Source organism: Kogia breviceps, chromosome 14 (assembly GCF_026419965.1).
Source record: "Kogia breviceps isolate mKogBre1 chromosome 14, mKogBre1 haplotype 1, whole genome shotgun sequence".
Lineage (NCBI taxonomy): Eukaryota > Metazoa > Chordata > Mammalia > Artiodactyla > Physeteridae > Kogia > Kogia breviceps.
This window is the reverse complement of record NC_081323.1, coordinates 62563383-62586360: the sequence shown is the minus strand read 5'-3', so window position 1 is coordinate 62586360 and position 22978 is coordinate 62563383. Positions and strand designations below refer to the sequence as shown.

Below are 22978 nucleotides of genomic sequence, written 5' to 3'. Positions count from 1 at the left end.
AAATCAATGTTAAGTGGGAGACAATCAATTACTATAGATCCTCAACTTTAGGAATGGTGAGAGTGACTTTTGGAAAGTTGTGAGCATTCCAATAAAGGACAGGGTAGAAACAATATGTCTGTATTCTGTTGCCTTGGTTACTCTAGAAGGGCTTTCGAGAGAAAGTATGATGTATGGAGACTTGACTTCCAGATAATATCTTGAGGTGTGTTTTTTTGGTTTGTTTTTTGTTTTTAAATGAAAATACTTTTTCTCCAGAATCTTAGGATTGGAAGTGAAATTTGTTTTCTCCAAAGTGTGATGTGTTTACAAATCAAGAGGAAAACTTTAGATAGTATTTTTAGGGGGAAGAAATAGTAAAACATTAATCCAGAAGTTTAAAAGTTTATGCTTGTGACAATACATCTGTTTTATTTTTATTATTATTTTAAAATTTATTTTATTTATTTATTTTTGGCTGTATTGGGTCTTCGTTGCTGCGCGCGGGCTTCCTCTAGTTGCATGGAGCAGGGGCTACTCCTTCCTCTTGATGGCTTCTCTCGTTGCGGAGCAGGGCTCTAGGCATGCGGGCTCAGTAGTTGTGGCTCCCGGGCTCTGGAGTGCAGGCTCAGTAGTTGTGGCGCACGAGCTCAGTTGCTCCGCGGCATGTGGGATCTTCCCGGACCAGGGCTTGAACGCATGTTCCCTGCATTGGCGGGTGGATTCTTAACCACTGTGCTGCCGGGGAACTCCCAATACGTTTGTTTTAATTCACACACACACGAAGCATATTAAGTGGAGTTGAAAATTTTCTTTGATATAAAGAAACAAGGCCACTTGTCCTTACCAGGTTTTGCCCCAACAAGAAATTTGCTTTTTAATTTTATTATGAGTTTAACGATGTGTTTTTAGTTAATTGATTACTATTAATTTCACATATCTTTCAAAGCTTTGGAAACCAGGTAATGGATGCAGTAACAGAGAGGCAGAAATTTTTCTGTTTCACAAATAAGGAAGTGGAACCTTTGTATTTTATTAGAATACCTGAGTCTGGAGCAGGAGAGTAATCTGGCACTTCAGAATACCTCCTCTGCAGTCCTGGACATGTCACTGACCCAGAGTCTGGGCACCCCTGGGCAAGCTGTTTGGAAGATTTCACATCTTTCTTGTTCATTCCTCCCATACAGAGTTCCTGTATGAGCTGAGATGTCCCCTAGGCCTTAGGAGGGCTGGGCCCTATAACGGGCACCTGGCAGCAAGTTCAAAATGGATAACTCGGGGGCAGGGGTGGGAGTGTGGCAAAAATATGAAATTTCCTTCTTGATGTTGTTTAGCACAGCCTTTATCATGGGGGTTTCATTTCCAGTAAAAGGGGAAAACTGTCTCATAAAGTATCCAGTAGGAGTTTGAGTGTTCCAAGAAAGTGATAGAACATCTATAATAATGTTTCCCTCCCTCGGTTTGTGGTCACTGAGGGATGTAATATATCCACGCACTTTTGTAAGTGTTACCAGAGTGAACGAACACTGTTGTAAGCTGGGGTGACAGGAACTTTACTTTGTGTGCGTGTTTGTTTATGCCATCACCATGACAGGCTTGAGTCTGAGAGTAGCATTGAATACAGACTGGAAATTATAATTTTTCACTTGAAACTTGGGAATACCTTTTTAGGCAAAAATACAGGCACTGTGTCGCATTCCCTGGGTCACCTTCTCTGGTCCTGTGTGAAGTTGTCTCGGAAGTAAGGCTGTTTAATATTTATTCCTTGCATCTAAACACGTGATGTTGTGGGCGGAGCGTATTTCCATTCAAAGCTCTGGCCCCGGAGTGCTATCCTAACTCTCTGTGTCCTCGCTGTGGATACCCTCTGCTTTTCTTGAGTTGCTTTAAATCATGTCCCTTGCACACGTCATCGTGTGTGCCTGCGTGCGCAGAGACGTGTGTTTGTCCTGTTCCTCTCGAGTGGCTTTGAAGTGCCCACCTGTCTGTTGCAGCTGCATGTGTTTTTCAGAGCCCAGCCCAGGGCCAGCATAGCCGTGCTCGACCTCCTGGCACGCGTGGTGTGGAATTGCTCTGTGGATAGGAATTCAGGCTCGGAGCCAGCCTGGCCGTCTCGGCCACTTCCAGGCTGTGTGATCCTGGACTGTTTGTGCCACTTCTCTGTGCTTCCGTTTCCTCTTAAGTACCTACCTCTCAGGGTTTTAGGAGGATTAGATGATTTAATATGTGTAAAGAACTTCGAACAATACTCGGCGTCCACTAAGAGGCTTCAGTGTTAGCTATTATTTCCATCTCTACCGGATATTGTAGTCACATTTCGTTTCCTTGGTGTTTTCTGATAACGGGAGCTAGTTTATGAAGTTACCATGTAAGGCCAAAATTTCACAGTTTAGCGTTTCATGGTTTAGTTATAGCTTTGTACTGGACTTCACTATAATGGGTTCCACCTAACAAGTACGGAATAAATATGTAAGTAATTATACTGGAGAACCAGGGGACCTTTGCTCCTGTAAAGCTTCAGAGTGAGTAAAGAACTTAAAATCAGCTGATTCCAGAAAAGTGATGTGTGTTCCAGCTTGCAAGTTTAGTTAATTGAATGAAATTCCTATCTAATTGAGTTTCTGGCATATTTTATTTATTTATTTTTACTGTTCAAAGCTCCCACCCCCATCTCTTTTCCTTTTTGTTTAAGGAGAAGAAGGTGTGGCTGACTTGTTTTTCCCCTGTTGGCAATGAATGAAACCCTTCTCGGCACTCCTTGAGCTGCTTACGGTTTCAGGTTTTTCTCTGTCACTGTCTCTGGTTGATTCCCACCCTATTGATTTACTCCCTGCTTTGCTCCCTAAGGAGGTGGGGTCCACCTCAGCCGGCCCTGCTGGCGTCTGGTCACATCCTCTTGGCCGTGTCCTTTGGTTTGTCACGCTTGCCTTGAGTGAACGGCTGTACCAGGTACTTTGTACGGAGCGTTGTCTTTTTTTTTTTTTTTTTTTTTGCGGTACGCGGGCCTCTCACTGTTGTGGCCTCTCCCGTTGCGGAGCACAGGCTCCGGACGCGCAGGCTCAGCGGCCGTGGCTCACGGGCCCAGCCGCTCCGCGCCATGTGGGATCCTCCCGGACCGGGGCTCGAACCCGCGTCCCCTGCATCGGCAGGCGGACTCTCAACCACTGCGCCACCAGGGAAGCCCCGGAGCGTTGTCTTTACGCTTGGCCACTTCATTCATTCTTCATTCGAGTTTTCATTGACTTGGACCCAGAGAGTGTAAGGTGATCAGGACTAAGAAAGATAGGGGGCCCCTGGAAGGGAATGATGGGGTGAGAGTGGGGTGTGGCGACAGTTGGGGGGAGGGATGGCCTTTAAAGCTGACACTGAAGCCAAGACTCTGGGGTGAAAGGCCTGTGCAGATCTAGGGAGAGTGTCATGGGCGGAGGGAGCTGCAGGCACGAGGTCCCAGAAGCGCAGAGCCCTTGACTCATCCCAGGAACCCCCAGGAAGAAGGCCAGGGCAACGGGCCGGGTGGGGGCGGCGTCACGGTCAGGAGTCTAGATTTGATTCTGAGCACCCAGCACGCCAGCAGGGGATTTTAAGCAGGGCTGCAATAACCGATTTGTGCTTTGAAAGAGCATTCCTTTCAGTTTCATGTGGGAACTGCATAGGGGAGGGGACAGTGGAGAGGTTAGGGAGCTGAGAGCAGAGGTGGGAGAGGAGGGTATTTCGACATCCACCTGTGGCTCAGGCAGAGGTGGCAGAGGAGGTTTGAGAACTGACAGATTTGGGGTGTCCCGCATGTTTTTGTTTTTTTTTTTTGCGGTACGCGGGCCTCTCACTGTTGGGGCCCCTCCCGTTGCGGAGCACAGGCTCCAGACGCGCAGGCCCACCGGCCATGGCTCACGGGCCCAGCCACTCCGCGGCATGTGGGATCTTCCCGGACCGGGGCACGAACCCGTATCCCCTGCATCGGCAGGCGGACTCTCAACCGCTGCGCTACCAAGGAAGCCCACGCATGTATTTTGACGTTATCACTGAAGGAGCCTTTGTCGGTGGATTGACTGGATGTGGTGAGAGAATGGTTTCCGGTTTGAGCAATTGGCCAGAAGGTGGTTTTAGTACTAAGAAGGTAAGTTTGGGCAAAAGGTTAGTCTTGGGAGGAGGGCGTAGGATTAGGGGGCAGTCTAGTTAAAAACGCTGAGTAAAGGTCACAGACTGACGCAGAATTTTGTATGCGCCTTATGCATATCAGTGTAGGATAGAAGGCCTTTTTGTAAATGGTGTTTGGGCAACTGGTAGCTATCTGGGAGGGAAATACACACACACACACATATCCAGTTTAAGAAAAAAAATTTTTTTAATGGAACAGTGAGAATACTAGAAGAAAACGTGGAGAGTTATTTTATGATCTCAGAGTGGTGCAGGCATTTCTGAGTATGTCAAAATCCAGAAGCCATAAAAATAAGTATTGATAAACTCAGCTACTTAAAAATAAAACTTTTGCTATCAAAAAGTACCCAAACTGGGACTTCCCTGGTGGTGCAGTGGTTAAGAATCCTCCTGCCAGTGCAGGGGATACGGGTTCCATCCCTGGTTGGGGAAGATTCCACATGCCGCGGAGCAGCTAAGCCCGTGTGCCACAACTACTGAGCCTGTGCTCTAGAGCCTGCGAGCCACAACTACTGAGCCCACGTGCCACAACTACTGAAGCTCGCGCACCTAGAGTCCGTGTTCCGCAGCAAGAGAAGCCACCGCAGTGAGAAGACCGTGCACCACAGTGAAGAGTAGCCCCTGCTCGCCGCAACTAGAGAAAGCCTGCGCGCAGCAGCAAAGACGACCCAATGCAGCAAAAAAAAAACCATAACCAATGTCAAAAGATTGACATCACATTGGAGAAAATAATAATAACATCACAAAGGACTGCTTTCCTCAACACATAAAGAACTTCCATAAGTCAGAAAACTCAGCCTGGAAGAAAAATGGGTAAAGGAAATGAAACAGTTCATGGAAAAGGAAGTGCAAACAGCTCTTAAATCTGAAGAGGTGTTCGGCCTCACTAATGATAGACTAGAACAAGCAGGACCCCAACCACAGTTGTCACACTGTTTCTCGTCTCCCTGACAGCGATGGAAACATTTGATAATTTCTTGGTGAAGGGGTAAAATAGGAACCCTTGTGCACTCGTGGTGGGTAGGGTCATTTGGTAAAACTTGGCAGTAGCTGGCAAAATAAAAAAATGTACATACCCTTCATCCTATGGAAATTCTTTGAAGATACGCATATATGAAATGTTCTGTGTACCTGGTGAAGTTTTAAAGATTGGAAACAACCAAAATGTCCGTGACTAGGGGGCTGGTGATGTTATGGTGCAGCCATATCACGGAGCACATTGCATGGCTGTTAAAGGTAATGCAGCTTGATACGTGCTGATATGGACTGACCTTCAAGATATGAGGTACCAATCGAGAAAAGCAAGGTGCAGAACACGTTAGGAGCCCCAGTTTGTATAAAAAGTAACGTATGCACAGGATATTTTTAACTTTTTATTTTGAAATAATTATAGACTCACAGGAAATTGCAAAAGTCATATATAGAATCCCATGAGCCCTTCATCTGCTTCCCCCAATGCTGCCATCTTACCTCACTGTAGTGCAATAGCAACGTCAGGAAACTGACATTCACATAATACTGTTAACCAGACTACAGACCTGACTCAGTTTTACATTCACTCGTGTATGTGCGTGCGCTCGCCTGTGTGTGTGTGTGTGTGTGTGTGTGTGTGTGTGTGTGTATGCAGTTTTATCCCATGTATACATTCATGTAACTACCATTACAATCAAGATACAGTTTGGGGCTTCCCTGGTGGCACAGTGGTTGAGATTCCGCCTGCTGATGCAGGGGACACAGGTTCGTGCCCTGGTCCGGGAAGATCCCACATGCCGCGGAGCAACTAAGCCCGTGAGCCATGGCCGCTAGGCCTGCGCGTCCGGAGCCTGTGCTCCGCAATGGGAGAGGCCACAACAGTGAGAGGCCCGCGTACCGCAAAAAAAAAAAAAAAAAAGATACAGCTTGGTTCACACAGTGTCTTTGTCAGGACACAACAGATTGGTAACAATGGTATTGATTGATTGCCTTCACAGGGCAAATGGGTGGTTGAATGACAGGGTTGGGAAGGCGACATTCCTTTTCACTGTCATAATATTTAAACTCCTACTCTCCGAACGAACAGTGTGTGATGTCTGGACGCCCAAGTAGAACTACCAGGTAGAGGGTATCTAGCAAGCTCTGCCAGGGGACAGACGTGGGGAGTTGTCAGACCCTAGATGAGTGTATTTAACATCTGGGCAGAGCAGGAGGTCCCTGAGGGGAGAGGGTGCCTGGGGGAAGCGGGGTCTGATGACGCCCCAGGGCCCTCACATTTAGAGGTCAGCTGGAGATGAAGCCCCTGTTTTGAGGAGACAGTGGACACCTGTCATGTGCTGCTGAGTTTGAAGAAGGAAAGTGATTGTTGGGTTAACTTTATCAAATTCTTCCTCACTTGAAAATTGAGGCCAGATTTTGTTGACTGGGTCTGAAAATAAGATGGTGTATAAAGCCTTTATAGTTTTCTTTTAAAATGAGATGGGGGGGTGGGGAGGCTTTATTTCACAGGTAAAATTAATCTATGGTGGAAAAGAAATCAGAACAGTGATTCTTGGGCTGGGGGTGGGGCAAGGATTGGCTAGAGAAGGGGCCTGAGGGAACTTTCTGGAGTGACAGTGATGGTATGTCTCATCACCGGGGTCTGGGTTACATGAGTGTATCATTTGTTAAAAGTTGCCTTAAATTGTGTGCATTTTACCTTAAAAAACTGTAAACAAATGTGGAACCCCAGGTAATGATACGTATGCTGAAGTGTTTAGTGGTAAATTATAATTGATGTCTGCCACTCAGTTTGCAGTTTACCAAAATTGGATTGGTAGATGGACAGAAGTGTGGGCAGATGTAATAAATATAGCAAAATATTAATTGTAGGATATAGGTAGTATAGAGGTATATGTTGTTCATTGTAAAAAAAAATTTACTGTGTGTGTAAAATTCTTCATAATAAAATTTAGGGGAAAATCTACAGAACATGAAATGCCCTGCCATATTATATTTAAACATCACCTGATGTTATGTCCTCAAATGTTTAAACATTTAAAGGAGGCATGGCATTTCATGCTGTTAAGAATCTGCGTCTTATTTTCTCTTAATCACTTGCTTGAGTTGTCAGCTCTCTACCTGCCCTTTGTCCTTAAGAGGGCAAGGTTCAAGGTTTTTCGAGCACTTTCTGGGGAAATAGCTCTAAGGCTCTTAACTTGGCGGATTATCATTACCCCGGAGTTCCTTCTGAGCCAACAGATTTACTTTTTGAGTGAACCTCAAACTAATTTCCCACCCCACCAGACAGGGGTTGGGAGACACGTGTCCTTCACCGAAGGAGAGGGGATGCTTCTTGTCTTTGGCTTCACTTCTTTTGTCCCAGTCCCTCTGGCCTGACCTCCCTGGACCCCCAAGTGCAGCTCTGGGTGCCTTTGAGCTCTAAGGTTCTGACTCTGTTTTAAGTAAAATTGAAGAAAAAGGCTGGGTGACCCTGTAAGTCATCTTTCTAAGGAAGGGCTCAGAAGCTACGTAGACTTTTTTTTTTTTTTTAATACAATTTTTTTTCTTTTCTTTTTTTAAACCCCACATTTGTTTATTTATTTATTTTTGTTCGTGTTGGGTCTTCATTTCTGTGCGAGGGCTTTCTCTAGTTGTGGCAAGCGGGGTCCACTCTTCATCACTGTGTGCAGGCCTCTCACTATCACGGCCTCTCTTGTTGCGGAGCACAGGCTCCAGACGCACAGGCTCAGTAGTTGTGGCTCACCGGCCCAGTTGCTCCGCGGAATGTGGGATCTTCCCAGACCAGGGCTCGAACCCATGTCCCCTGCATTAGCAGGCAGATTCTCAGCCACTGCGCCACCAGGGAAGCCCCATAGACTTCTTTTAATACTTTATTTCTTTTCCCAGAGATCATTTGTTTACAAGGTTAAGAAAAAAAAGTTTCAAAGGTTTGCAGTGAAAAGATGCTGTCCCACCCCTTTCCCTGAACCCCTGGGTTTCTCTCACTGCTGTAGCTTTCTGTGATCCCATCTGGAGCTATTTTGTGTATACACAAACAAATATGAACATATACCCCTCCCCCCTTTAAAAATAACAGAACAGGGTCTTACTGTGGACACTTGCACTTTGCCTTTTTTTCCCTCCAGCACAATTTATTTAACCATTTCCTTTTTGACAGGCATTGAGTTAATTTCCCATCTTTTTTCTCTTAGAAATAGTGCCTCTTTAAAGAACCTTGTAAATATTCATACATATGAATTTAAAAATTTTTTATTATGGAAATGGCCAGACATGTTCAAGTAGAAGAATGAACCCCACATACCCTCCCCTCATCCAGCTGGAGCAGTGTCCCATGTTTTTGCTACTCTTGTTTTCATGCTCACCCATTTACCCCCCCTTTAAGCTACACTATCTTAAAAACAAATTCCAGAAACAATGCTGTTTTACTTCAGTATAACAGGCTTTTTAAACTTTTAATTGTGGATAATTTCAAACATAGTATTTTAAGGCAAATACCAGGTACACACGTGAATAGTAATACTTGAGTAAAGTAACCAACTTTTAGATACAAGATCAAAATATTTAGAACTGACAAATATTTAAAAGACAAAAAGCAAAAGCTACAAACTTCTAGTTATCAGATAAAAAAGTGCTAGGGATATAATGTACAATGTGATAAATATAATTAACACTGCTGTATGATATATATGAAAGTTGTTGAGAGAGTAGATCAGTTCTCATCACAAGGGAAAAAATTTTTTTTTCTATTTCTTTAATTTTGTATTTATATGACATGATGGATGTTCACTAAACCTATTATGGTCATCACTTCATGATGTATGTAAGTCAAATCATTATGTTTTATACCTTAAGCTTATATAGTGCTATATTTCAATGACAATCTCAATAAAACTGGAAGGAGAAAAAAATAAAAGACAAAAAGTATTAGCACCAGTTATGAGCCTCCAGGGTATTCCAGCCTCCCTCCCCACTCTACACTTTTTTTTTTTTTTGCGGTACGCGGGCCTCTCACTGTTGTGGCCTCTCCGGTTGCGGAGCACAGGCTCAGTGGCCATGGCTCACGGGCCCAGCCGCTCCGCGGCACGTGGGATCCTCCCGGACCGGGGCACAAACCCATGTCCCCTGCATCGGCAGGCGGACTCTCAACCACTGCGCCACCAGGGAAGCCCCCCACTCTACACTTTGAATAAAGGTAGACTTAAAAATAAAACTGGCTTACAAATGGTAAGCAATAATGAAACGAAAACATTTCACCTCCATACTTGAAACATGGGTGCCATTTCCCTGTCACGTGGGCCCACATACATGGTTTATGTGACACGGTGTCCTCTCAGCATTAGCTCTCAGTAGTCCTCATCCAGGGGTGACTGTGTGGACTCCCCCCAGCCCCTCCCCACCCCCGCCAAGGGGCATTTAACAATATCTGGAGACACTAGTTTGTCACAACTGAGGGGAGGAGGTGCTGCTGGCACCCAGTGGGTAGAGGCCAGGATACTGCCAGCATCCTGCAGTGCACAGGACAGCCCTCCGTACTAGAGAACTATCCGGCCTGAATGGCTGAGGTTGAGAAACCCTAGTTTAGGACATTGGGAGACGATGTTTTATCCAAGATCTCTTCTCTGTTGTTCTCCCATTGCTTTCTGGGAACTGCTTAATGAACATCGACTAGTCAGGTTAAATACTCATGGTGTTGGCATTTGCCAGTGTTACATCGAAGGTAAAAACCCTTACCTTCCAGAAAATTCCAATTAAAGTAACTTCACTTAGATCATTATTCTATCAGTTGTACGAAGAAGGATTGTTTCAGAAAACACAGATAAGGTTTAGACTCTGCTCACAAGGAAGTCAAAACCCCCCAGAGTCAAGCAGACGTGAAACCATTTTGCTCCTGGAAAGCTTCCAGAAGCAAAACAAGGCCAGGACTGTTCTCGTGGCTGCTTCCGCGTGCGTAGAGACAGACCAGGAACAAATCCTGTCGTCGAAGGAAGGAAGGTGAAATGGGGAGAGAGATGACTTTAGCGTGGGGATTGTTTAGGAGGGGCCTGCAGCGTCTGCGCGGCTGTTCAGTGGAGTGAGCAGTGTGGAAGCCCTCTGCTCGTGGCGTACGAGATGGTGGGGGCCACAGACACAACTCAGGGGGGGGGCCTCAGCGTCCAGGACCCTAGTCAAGGCGGCGGAGATGGACATGTCCACAGCTAATTGTGTGACAAGACCTAGATTATGGGTGTTTTAACTAGGGTCCAGGAGCCCCGTGCCTTGTGTAATTTCTTGCCTGTTTCTTTCCAGATTTCTCCTTTAGAAAGTGGATGTGTGGGATAACATGTCCAGTGTGTCCGAGGAGAGAAGAAAAAGGCAGCAGAACATTAAGGAAGGACTACAGTTTATACAGTAAGGGCTCACTGCGTGCCTCATGTTCTCGTCATGGAGTAACTCCTTTTGGTGTGGCTCTGCATGTAGCAGGGATTAGGAAACCTTTAGTTATGTTTAAGAAGTCCTGTTCTTTTGGATTAGACGTTAGATATTTTTGTTCCAGCAGTATTTTCTGCTCTTGGACATCGATTTCTTTGTGTTCTGAACTGGCTCTTGCTGTCGCTGATTTTTAGGGCTGAAATCCTTAAGTATCCTCTAAAATGTTAGACTGAGGAATTTGAACCTAATCTCCTAAGAACAGTTCTGATGAGTGAAAATCAACATCTGTCAGCACACAGGGCTTTTGTGATCACACTCTTTCTGTTAAGAAGCTCGGTCTCTAACTGGCCTTCATGAAGCATGTTAGTGACAGGACCACAGCCCGGGTGGCCATGTCCAGGCAGAAAGGCCTCTTTGTCCCTCCTGGGAAGGGGACATTTTTCCCCTCTGTTCTATAGTAAATTGAATCAAATAGTACTAGTGGTTCTATACTATTTTAAAACTTTTTCGGCATCTGAAGAATTAGGCTGTCTTTAATTAGGAGTAGATTTGCAGGGAAAATGTTACACTTACTCAAGAAAATACAAAGGAATAGTTTTAGATTTTTTTTTCATGACTACAGTTATATGTGAATAATGATCGTAAAGGAGAAGTAGGTCTTTAAAATGTGCTTTGAACCAGTGGTGCGCTCATGAGAACCTCAGTTTTAAGATGACTCCTGGGTGAACAAATCCTGATAAGAACCTGATCATCAGAATTGATTTGTTTCTTCTTCTTAGGTCACCGCTGTCGTATCCAGGAACACAGGAACAGTATGCGGTAAGGACTCTGGGAAGGTCTGCTTGAGAACTCCACAAGTAGCCTGTGAACTGCCACATGTAGCCTGGGTTGGCAAACCCAGATGTGGCCCCTTGTCTGTTTCATAAATAAAGTTTTATTGGAACACAGCCACACCCATTTGTCAATGTGTTATCTGTGGCTGCTTTCACAACATGGTGGTTGAGACAGAGACCTTATGGGTCACAAAGCCTCAAATCCCTACTCTCTGGGCATTTACAGAAAAAGTTTGCTGACCCGTGTATGTATAAGACAACGTTGTTTTTTTCCGGCGTACTTGGACAGTTGTCCTATTTTTTCTTCCCCCTATTAGTGTAGTTTTGAATTAATTTCTTTTGAGCCCCTTGACAATTACTTTTAGCCTTTCATTTCATCGAAAATGAGGGGGACAGAATATGCTGAGAGGGAGAGTGCAGAGTATCTTCTGTTCTTCCTTAGAAGAGAAGTTGTAACAGAAGTAAAGAGGTGACTGGATAATTAGGGGAAAGAGCTAGAGAGGAATCTAGTTAGTTAGAGAGAAAGCCCAGCTGACTGGGTCTTGGACTAAAGGCCCTCAGTCCTGCAGACCGTTAGTTCCCCTGTGGCTTTGCATCTCTGTGGGTTTTGGTGCTACTGAATGTCACTCCTTTCTCTCTGCCTCTCTCCCTCCCTCTCCGTTCATTTCAGTCTCTCTCTTCCTTCCTTCCTTTTCTCCAAACAGACGTAGAACTGTAAAATATGAGGACTAGCAATCACATGGAGCAATCTTTTCATTTTACAAACGTGCAGTTGGGGTCCAGGGAGGTGAAACGGCCTGTCTCTCCAGTCACCTCAGCTGTTAAAGGTTGATCTGGACAGTTTTCTTTATTACTTTCATCAGCTTAGACGTGAATTCATAAACTGAGACAAAGAAGAGCTGAATGTTTATCTGATCCTTTGATAGGAAAGGACTCTTAAAATCTTAAAGCAATGATAGATATCTTAAAGGAGACTTAAGAACATTTGCCCCTACCAGAAGAGTGTATATACTTACACAATAAGAAAAAGGTTTGCCATCCCCTGCCCATAAATCAGTAAATGACCTGAACATTTACAAAAGAAGAAACACAAATGGTCCATAAAAATGTGGAGAGGTTCAACCTCACTGGTAGTCAGATATGCAAATAAAAAAGGATACCGTTTTTTCACCTAGAAATGTGTAGATTTTATGTGTGCATGCTCACGCACGAGTGCACACGTGTTGGTGGAGGCGGCTCTGAAGCAAGCCGCTATAAGTATTCGTTGTTGTTGCCTTTTTGGAAGACGATTTAGAAATACTAGTCAGAAGCCTCAAAATCCTCATTCCACTTGTAGGAATTTATCCCAGGCACAGAGTTGGCAGTGTCAACAAATATTGACAAGGTGCTTTTGCAGCACTTCTCTTAATAATGAGACATTGAATTTTTTCTTGGAAAAAGCAAGCAAGATGAAACCCTAGCTGAAACAGCAGTGACTTGGCCTGGATTTGATAATTTCTTACAACAGTGCTTCTTGCTCTGTCAAATTATTTCCTCTGGTTTTAGATACAAAAATTAAAATTTGCTTACACTCTGACTTGTTCCTTAAAGGGTTTCAAGTGGTAACTTTCTTTTTTTTTAGGTATATTTACATGCTCTTGTGAGAAATCTTTTTAACGAAGGAAATGATGTTTATCGGGAACGTGATTGGAACAACTCTATGAGCCAATATTCAGAAGCTTTGAGTATAGCTGATTATGCAAAGTCTGAAGAAATTTTAATCCCTAAAGAAATCATTGAAAAACTGTATATAAATCGTATTGCTTGCTATTCTAATATGGTGAGTTGTGATTTTTAAAGCAATGTTTCTAGAGAGAAAGAAGGTTTTCAATGACATAGTATACTAGCGAAAGTCAGTTTCCTAATTTCAGTTTATAAGACAGATGTATTAACTGCTTTTAGAGTGGCCTCAAGCTTTGAAAAATCAGCTTTGGCCAAATGCTTAGGGATTTAAAAATAATTTGTTTCTTAGATACTGGTCCTTGGAGATTCCCTTTTGAGTATGGCTTTTGGTGGGGGGGTGTCTGCTCATAAAAAAGTCAGCCTAGGAAGATACAGGTGTTCACAGATGCTCTGCTGACAGTTTGCTTCTTAGTCAAGATTCTCTTAGGAGCTTTTTTTTTTTTTTAATAGCACAAAACAGTAGTCAGCCTTCAAAAGAATTAACATAAGCTCTTCACATGTCTGAACTTAGAAAGCAATATTTTGATGTGCTTATAATTTTCACTGTAGACATTCAGTAAAATTTAACTGTGAATTTAAGAAAAGTATCCATGTTGTCACCTAGTTCTTTGCTAACGAGCATTCATTTATGATTTGTTTTCTATAATATATTCCTCCTCAACTAGCTGCTTGGGAGTTACATTTCCATTTAACATTTTAATGAGTTCCAAAAAGGGGGGTAGCTACAACTGGGAGGAAAATAGGACAGGCGAGTGACACATGGGGGCCGCAGCCATACCTGGAAAGTTTTATTTCTTGAAGATCTGGGGTATTTTATGGCCAGATGTCTGTGTGGTGGGTACATGGGTAGCCATGATATTCTTTCTACTTTTGTGTATTTGAAATTTCATAATGAAAATAATTTTTAAAAAGACAAATAATACCACTAACTCAATTTCAAGGAAAAGTCTGAATTTGTTTCCATTTGCAGGGAGACATCATCACAAGATGTGAACTGTTTGATTGCTAACTTTATTTGGTCTTCCTCACCAGGGTTTCCATGATAAAGTTTTAGAAGACTGTGATACAGTCCTCAGTTTAAATGCCAGTAACTGCAAAGCTCTCTATCGGAAATCTAAGGCTCTAAGTGATTTAGGAAGGTACAAAGAGGCTTACGACGCTGTGGCAAAGTGCTCCTTGGCAGTGCCTCAGGTATGGAATTTATGTTTTAGTTCATTCGTTTACATCATAACCATTTTGTTGATTCTGTGTAGAGAAATGACCTTAAAAAGTTACATCTTCCAGCCAGCCACCCACCTGCTGCAGTTGGGAATAATTGCCCATAAAACAAGTGTCTTGACAGAGTATAAGGTAGAACTGTTTTGCCTCTTCGTCTTTACAGTTAGTAAATATAGCCCTCCACTAATCATATATTCTCACTTTTTTCAGGATGAACATGTAATAAAACTAACTCAAGAACTAGCTCAGAAATTGGGATTTAAAATAAGAAAAGCATATGTTAGAACTGAGGTAAGGTGGAGTTCTCTCCATAAGGTATTTTTTTGTTTTGTTTTGTAGCTTGGAGTCAGTTCTGGTTTTCAATTAGCGTCTTACTTTTCTTTCAGCTCTCACTAAAAACAGTTCCTGGGGATGGGGCTACAAAGGTAAGGTTATTACTCTTGTAAGAATCGTAATTAAAAAAAAAGAAGAAAAGATAGAAGCATTAGTAGTTTTGTTTCTAATATTTTTGGTTTGTGTCTATTTTGAGACCTTTTTATTCCTCAAACACAAAAGTGACCAGAGCTTCCTGCCCTAGAAAAATAAAACAAACAACTCAAGTAATATCTGTTACTCTCAATCAGCATTTCCTGAAGGCCAATGGAGCATTTTACAGGAATTTAATAGATGTTAGGTTTTATTAGAAAAAGTGGGTCAGGGCCACATACTAATTTTAGGAGTCATTGGGTTAAACATAATTAACAAGTTGTTTTTTAAAGGTAAGTCTTCTTAGAGCTGTGAGGATGCCACTGTGAGTTGGGGAGAGAGTGGTGGCTAGACTAGTTCCTCTGGAACTAGAAGGCTCCTGACTATCCTTTGAGAAATACTGGGCCACAAGAAACAAGTGCCAGTAGGCCAGCACAGTTTAACTGCCATGTATTACAAAGGTTTACACGTTTGTTTATTTCTGTCTTAATTGGAAGGAGGTCAAATGTGAGAACCTGCATTGCTCTCTTAGAGTGAGTTTTAAAGCTTGCTTTATGGTTTAGAGTCCTGAAAATACTATGATCTATTATTTGATTTAATTTCTAGGCTTTGAACTGTTCTGTGGAAGATATTGAGCCAGGTACGTTTTCACACACATCCTCTTAATATGAAAAGTGCCAGCCTTAGATGTTATGTACATTATAGTGTTATCAAATAAGATTGCTGTGTGGTTATTAGTATTAAAATGAGTAATTTCAAAAACCACCTCTGTGCCTCTGGATGTGCCAGTGAGTGAGTGACAGTACTGGATGTCAGTGGGCAATCGTTCAATACCCACTGTGGCTTAACCACCCTCTAGTAGTTCCATCCAAAAGGGGCCCAGGAGTTTTGAGAAAGGAGAAGTTTTCACAAGTCAATATATTTGTTCCTGTGCAAAACAAATTATTTTTAGGATTACTTGTACTCTTTTATTTGAATTGTTTTCACTGTTGTATCTATTTATTTTTATAATTGCTTTCATATTTTCACCTAGCTCTTCATTTTTTCTATTATTGGCTATTAACACTAGTATTACATAAATACACTGAAAATAAGTGAGTACATGTCCATCCATGTTACAGATTTATTAACTCCGAGGCAAGAAGCAGTTCCTGTTGTTTCTATACCTGCATCCAGCTTTTCTCACCAAGTTGGAAATGAGCTGGCCTCAGTTCCCATTATGCCCTTAACTTCTATTTTGCCACTGCAAGTGGAAGAGACTTCTCTGCCATCGACAGTGTTGGCAAATGGAGGAAAGATCCCCTTCAGTATGCCGGAAGCGTTTTTAGATGATGGAGATATGGTCCTTGGAGATGAAATAGATGACCTCCTTGATTCTGCACCTGAAACTAATGAAAATGTTATGGTAAATTTCAGTGTGATTCCTTCTGAAGGCAGGCTTTTTTTTTTTTTTCTTTTTTAATCGTACTATAACCTGCTAGATATTTTTAGTATTGACTATAGAGTAAGCTTTGGGTTTCTTGAAAATTACTTCTGTCGTTTTTCAGTGGTAACTGGCTAATTTGGTCATTTCTTTAAATAAAAAAGGGAAACGTGCTAGGAATCACATATTATGGAAACGGTAAATTTAACTTTCTGACAAAGAATAGGCATTTGACTTGTAAGGCAAAATGAATTCATGGATTAAGGACTTCTCATTCCTTAAGGATAATTCTCCTATAACCATATATCATAAAGCAAGTGTCAGCAGACTTTGGTCCACAGGCCTGACCTGGCCCGCTGCCTGTTTTGTATGGTCCACGGACTAAGAATGGTTTTTAGATTTTTACATGGTTGAAAGAAAAAATAAATAAATAAGTAATATTTTAAGACACATGAAAATATTTCATGACACTGTAGTAACAGAGTTGACTAGCTGTAACAGAGGCCGTGTAGTCCACAAAGCCTACAATATTAATATCCAGCCCTTTATAGAAAAGTTTACTGACTCCTGCCGTGAAGTATATTAAAATAGTGGCAGCAGTAAGATGATGGTGGGGGGGAAGCTCAGAGCTGGTTTCCAGGGTGGGTGAAACCAGTGATGTCCCCGTAGAGCTGATAGAGAGATGTAAAAGGCAGACAGATAGGGGATTGGTTCCTACCACTTTGATCTTGGGCAGGTTATTTCACCTTTCAATCCCTTGGTTTTCTCATCTGTACCGTGGCAGCCCTCGTACGATACATCTCAGAGGGTTGGGAGGATTAAATAGATGGTATATGATTTATCATAGTATAAGGCACATGGAAGCTCTCCAAAACTCCTCGCTCCGTGAGGGAGGGGCAAGGTAGCATTCCATTTGTTCTTGTGAGGTTGTACATTCACATCTCCAGAAAGATGGTCCCCACTTTTCCAGGCTGCTCCAGCTCCCTTCTCTTCAGCACCCTTCCTTCCACTCCAGCCCCACACACATCCTCACAGTTCCTCTTTGATGAAGCCATCTCTCATGTAGGGAATCCTAAGGAAGTTTTGAAGACGAACCATGAACGTCTTATTTGGATTACAGCAATATTAGACATCACATCTCCATCCTTTTTAAAAAGTAGGCTTGAGAAGAAATCAGCTCTGTAGCTTGGATTCTGCCACTGAGTCTTGATATTGATTTCAGCTTTGTTATGTAACAAAATCACCCAGTGAAGTAATTTGTTTTTATATGCTGATGTTAAAAGCAGTTTGGCCAGCTTGGAACTGAGTTTCATGGACTTTAATCCAGTCTTGTTTCCTCTCCAGCCATCAGCCTTAGTCAGAGGCCCCCTCCCAACGGCCAGTGTCGCTCCGAGCATCCCCTTCTCAGCATCTCTTTTGGGCGCCTTGCCCATCGGTGCGAGGTACGCGCCTGCACCCTCCTTCTCGGAGTTGTATCCGCCTTTGACTTCATCCTTAGAAGATTTCTGTTCTTCTCTAAATTCATTTTCAATGAGCGAATCCAAACGAGGTAAGACTCGAGCCACTTATATAAACAGTTACAGTTCATTTTCTAAAAAAGACAATTTGGTTTGACTGTGTATAACTAACTCCAGATAGTTGGTACTTGAATTATTTTTATTGTAGCTGAAAATATATTGTAGCTCTAAAATCTAAACCCTCCTGTTTTAAATTCACCTGGACTTAACTGTGCCATTATGGAGATCAAGAATCAAAGCCCTGAGAGTAGGAATGTATGTGGCACTGGTTTTTTAATAGGATAGTTTGTTAAGCTGGGTGTCTATTGTTTTGGGTGAAATGACTTTTAATGTGTTCTCTAAAAAAGGGATACCCCATCTAAAGGGTCTTAAAGACAGGTTATCCTTTTAAATTCTGAACTAGGCAAATACTTAGTTAAGACTAATTTAAAATCAGTGTTTAAAATGATAATAGATCCATCTATTTTAGGCTTCATCCATTGAGCTCAGCAAAGTATATCTGGTGCCTTAGTTTTGCAAGGGATTGCTGAGGCTTTGGCGTGACTCCTGTTTCTGTAATCCTAGGCTTAATATATACTTTAAACAATAACAGTAAAAATCTTCATATTTTTGTGAGGCTTTGTTATGGTTAAAGGGATAAAAATCAAAATAATTGATTTAAAGATTGACAACTGAAGAAACTAAAATTTGTGGGAGACAGAAGGGTAGAGAGAAGGTAACTGAGTGGTAGACTAAGAAAAAGAAAGTAATTGAACTTTATTGATTTTCTTAATGTTATGATGAGTTCCTGCTTCATATTTTCAAAAGGAGAGGCTCCTTTCCCATTTTGAATACGAATTATTTTCTTAGTCTTTTTAACAGTCCCACTTGGTAGGCCCTGCCTTAGCTTATGTCTCTGAAAATCACTTTTTATCTAAATTTGTTTGTCTAAGGGTTATTTATGCCCTTGGTTTCTAGAGGAGAGGGAATACTCCATAGCCCTCTTTGAGTGTCAATCATGAGCAAGAAAGCTTCTTGGAATTGGGATGGGAAAATAACGTGGGAAGCCACAGTTAGCTACTAAGCCCTGATGTTCTTATTACATGATTAGAATGAAAAGGTCTGTTGAAGTTTTTTTATTATTTTAGATCTGTCCACCTCAACTTCTAGAGAGGGAACACCGCTTAACAACAGTAATTCTTCCCTTTTACTTGTAAGTGCCACTTCCTCTTTTGTAAATACGTCGCTTAAATTGCAAATAGGTCTTTTACTTAAGTAACTGAGTTATTTGAATGAACGTGACCGTCTCCCTGAAGTTTTGTGTGTGCTGTGGGAAAGAGTGCTAAAATAAGACTCTTCTGGAACATCCAGTAATAAATGCTTTGCGTTTAAGGCTGGATCTGTCATAGCAAATTAATCACAATCGCAGGCAGTGTAAGAGGCTTTAGCACAGCTTGAACAACAAGGAAATACAAGATCAGGGCATGAAAAACGTGTTGGCTGATGAAGCAGAACAATTACCCATCACTTATAACAACTCACGGAGCATCCAAAAAAGTGGGGGAGGGGCCTAGAGACCCAAAAGAGAGGAAAATGTAGAAGGAAATGGTTTTTAAATAGAAACGCAGTAAGGACAGAATAGTCCCAACTTCAGTCTGTGCAGAATGTCTTATTTTTCAGATGCATCTGTTTCCTTCTTTAGTGATAGTGCAATATTTGTTGGCTGTTTTTTTTTTTGTTTTTTTTTTGTTTTTTGTTTTCTTAATTCTTCTTGCAGATGAATGGACCAGGCAGTTTGTTTGCTTCTGAGAGTTTCCTGGGAATGTCAAGTCACCCTAGGAATGACTTTGGAAACTTTTTTGGAAGTGCAGTAACTAAACCACCTTCTTCAGTGACCCCGAGACATCCCCTTGAAGGAACCCATGAACTGAGACAAGCTTGCCAGATCTGTTTCGTAAAATCAGGTCAGGACCAAACAAAGGAGCAGACAGGATTAAAGCAGTCAATAACCTGAGAGTTCTTAGGAATTTGTAGATACATGTGGAAACACCAGCCATTGTGATTCTTCAGTCTCTGAGTTCTTTCTAAAGAAGCAGCAGTTATTGATTAGGGACCTTTGGAGTCTAATAGGATAGGCTGCTGCTCTCCTTTGATAAAATTTTATGTATAGAATCATATGGGATAGAATATTTACCTGACCATAATGTTTGTGAAAATTAAAGTACTTTCTGTTGGATTATTTCATATCTTTACCCCTAAGTCAAGTGATACGAACACTATTTATTCTAAACTCGACCCAAGTTAATTTTCTTTCTTAGTTGCTTATTTAAATGTGTTCTTTACCTTTAGAAGCCATCAAAACTCCTATTCTAATAGTTAAATAAGGGTTATGTTTTGGGAAGACTGGTGTTTTGTCCTGATCTTTGTTTTGTCTGACAAACAGCACGAAAGGCAAAAGTTACTTCCATAGCTTGTTTACATTTGGGGGTTATGAAGATGGGATTTTTTAATGGGAATTTAATAATCATAATCCATCTGCTCGCATCTGCTTATAAATGTGCCTGTAAAATGAAATGATACTTTTTGTGCATATGAGCAATCCTTTTTACATCTTTTTCAGGCCCTAAGTTAATGGATTTCACTTACCATGCTAATATAGATCATAAATGTAAGAAAGATATTTTAATTGGTAGGATAAAGAATGTTGAAGATAAATCATGGAAAAAAATACGTCCAAGACCAACAAAAACAAATTATGAAGGACCTTATTATATATGTAAAGGTATATATGCTATAATTACTTAATTGGTGTACATCGCCTAAGCAAGAAATGATTTGCTACATTTGTTATAATGGTTCCAGTATCACTGTAACTAAAAATGTTTAGATAGAGTTAACAGAAAGTTCCTTGGATTGAGACATTAGTATTTTTTATATTATTTTTACCTTTGTTTTTAACTTGCTGTCTTGTGGGTGTTTTATAGTTATTTATGGAAATGAGGATTTCCCCAGGTTTTAAACAGAAAACTGTCTCAAACTTTGGGTTCTCTGACATGGTCTAAACAGAATCGGAACACTGAACTAAGGCTTTGAAAATGTTGCTCCCTTAAGTTGTTTTTGAGAGAACTTAGTATTTTCATTTTTGTCAGACCACTTCACCTGAACGAGCTTTGAATGTACCTAAAAGACTTTTTAAACTTAGGTAGAGTACATCTGGGTATCAAGGCTTTTTTTTCCTGTCTGAAATAAAAATAATTTAGAACTGTGGTGCTGGATTTTGGGTTTCTTTTTTTAAGAGTTAATACCATCCCTGCATTGTAATATGCATATCATGGTTTGAAGCTATCCATGAATTGTTATAAAAATTCAGGTGATGCCCTAAGCATGTTGTTTTTTTAAAAAAAAAAAAACTTTTCTCATATTTTGTTGTTGTTGTTATAAATTTATTTATTTATTTTTGGCTGCGTTGGGTCTTCGTTGCTGCGTGCGGGCTTTCTCTAGTTGTGGCAGGCGGGGGCTACGCTTCGTTGTGGTGCGTGGGCTTCTCATTGTGATGGCTTCTCTTGTTGTGGAACACGGGCTCTAGGTGTGTGGGCTTCAGTAGTTGTGGCACGTGGGCTTCAGTAGTTGTGGCACGTGGGCTTCAGTAGTTGTGACTCGTGGGCTCTAGAGCGCAGGCTCAGTAGTTGTGGCACACGGGCTTAGTTGCTCCACGGCATGTGGGGTCGTCCCGGACCAGGGATCGAACCTGTGTCCCCTGCATTGGAGGCGGATTCTTAACCACTGCGCCACCAGGGAAGTCTCCCTAAGCATGTTTAATATTCATTGGCTTTGAAAAAACAACGGTCCGCATTTTAAATGTCTATTAATTCCCTGTCTTTCTAGATGTTGCTGCTGAGGAGGAATGTAGATATTTGGGCCACTGCACATTTGCTTATTGCCAAGAAGAGATAGATGTCTGGACGCTAGAGCGAAAGGGAGCATTCAGCAGGGAGGCTTTCTTTGGTGGCAACGGAAAGATCAACCTTACCGTGTTCAAACTGCTCCAAGAGCATCTTGGAGAATTTATATTCCTTTGTGAGGTACTTTCTCCAAACCTTACTTTCTGCTGTGAAATTGGTGGTAGCTTCCGACCCACAAGCCCAGAAGTATCAAGTACTTAGCTCTGGTCCTGCCATATGATAAAGCATCTGCTCAGCAACTGTAGCCACTGCTATTATCCAAAAGAATACTGTTAAGACTTCGTACTTACTGAGTGTTATTTGGTGTAAGCATGTAATGTATAGGTATGTACATCATAAGCATGGCACAGAAGTTCTATCTCATATTATGTTTTCATGATAATTCTTCTTCTCTGTTTCAGAAATGTTTTGATCATAAGCCTAGAATGATAAGTAAAAGAAACAAAGATAATTCTACTTCTTGTTCTCATCCGGTTACAAAGCATGAGTTTGAAGACAATAAGTATGTTGGTAGTTTCTAATTTTTATAGTGACAACACAGAGTCTTTTTTTTAGATCCAAATAAAACCAGAGTAGTATCCGCTCAGGCATTCCCCCTCTCCTTTTGTTGTTGTTTTGAAAGATGGTGACTATTTTTAAATGGCTAATAGGTTTTGCTGAGAATTTTTAAATGAATTATTTAATTGAAATTTAATACAGAAAAGCAATACTGATTTATAGCTTCTCATGACATGGATTTAGGTATTTTATAGGTTAACATATAATTATCCCCTCCCCTCCCAGTAAAACAATTGCATACAGTGATTTATATTTTCTGATAAAGATTTTAAAATGTATTTTCAGTCTAGAACTTTACATTTTATATGTGTATGTACATTTTTTTTAAAGCTATAGCAGAACAATAGTAAAATGTCACTCCCTTTTCCTCTTAGGTGCCTTGTCCACATTTTGCGAGAGACAACAGTAAAATACTCCAAAATACGTTCTTTTCATGGTCAATGTCAGCTTGATTTATGCCGACATGAGGTTCGATATGGTTGTTTAAGGGAAGACGAGTGCTTTTATGCACATAGTCTTGTAGAATTGAAAGTCTGGATATTGGAAAATGAAACAGGTAGGTTTGTGTGTGATTGAGAAATGTCTCCTCAAGAGCGTCAGGGTTTATGAAGTGGTATTGGAGACCCTTCTCCAACAACCTGGTGTGGCAACACTGTTGATTTTATCCTGAGCTTTAAACCGTGTAGTCACTTCATCTTTAGAGTGGCCTATTTTAAGTGTGGTCTCGTATAAGTAATTGCTGATACAAGTTCATGTATGAAGTATGGACTTGTGAGGAAAAAA

The 22978-nt window shown here is 41.5% G+C and overlaps 1 protein-coding gene across 1 annotated transcript in view; it reads left to right on the top strand.

Moving 5' to 3' along the window:
- Nucleotides 1-22978, top strand: part of ZC3H7A (zinc finger CCCH-type containing 7A) — a 35210-nt gene that overhangs the window by 1927 nt on the left and 10305 nt on the right. The window contains exons 2-16 of the mRNA XM_059038665.2: nucleotides 10396-10497; nucleotides 11298-11337; nucleotides 12973-13170; nucleotides 14106-14264; nucleotides 14502-14582; nucleotides 14678-14716; nucleotides 15363-15396; nucleotides 15878-16161; nucleotides 17524-17728; nucleotides 18824-18888; nucleotides 19453-19639; nucleotides 20296-20457; nucleotides 21561-21757; nucleotides 22039-22139; nucleotides 22570-22751. Coding sequence (XP_058894648.1) covers nucleotides 10430-10497; nucleotides 11298-11337; nucleotides 12973-13170; nucleotides 14106-14264; nucleotides 14502-14582; nucleotides 14678-14716; nucleotides 15363-15396; nucleotides 15878-16161; nucleotides 17524-17728; nucleotides 18824-18888; nucleotides 19453-19639; nucleotides 20296-20457; nucleotides 21561-21757; nucleotides 22039-22139; nucleotides 22570-22751 — 2002 coding nt within the window. The 5' untranslated portion in view covers nucleotides 10396-10429. The remainder of the gene's footprint in view (nucleotides 1-10395; nucleotides 10498-11297; nucleotides 11338-12972; nucleotides 13171-14105; nucleotides 14265-14501; nucleotides 14583-14677; nucleotides 14717-15362; nucleotides 15397-15877; nucleotides 16162-17523; nucleotides 17729-18823; nucleotides 18889-19452; nucleotides 19640-20295; nucleotides 20458-21560; nucleotides 21758-22038; nucleotides 22140-22569; nucleotides 22752-22978) is intronic.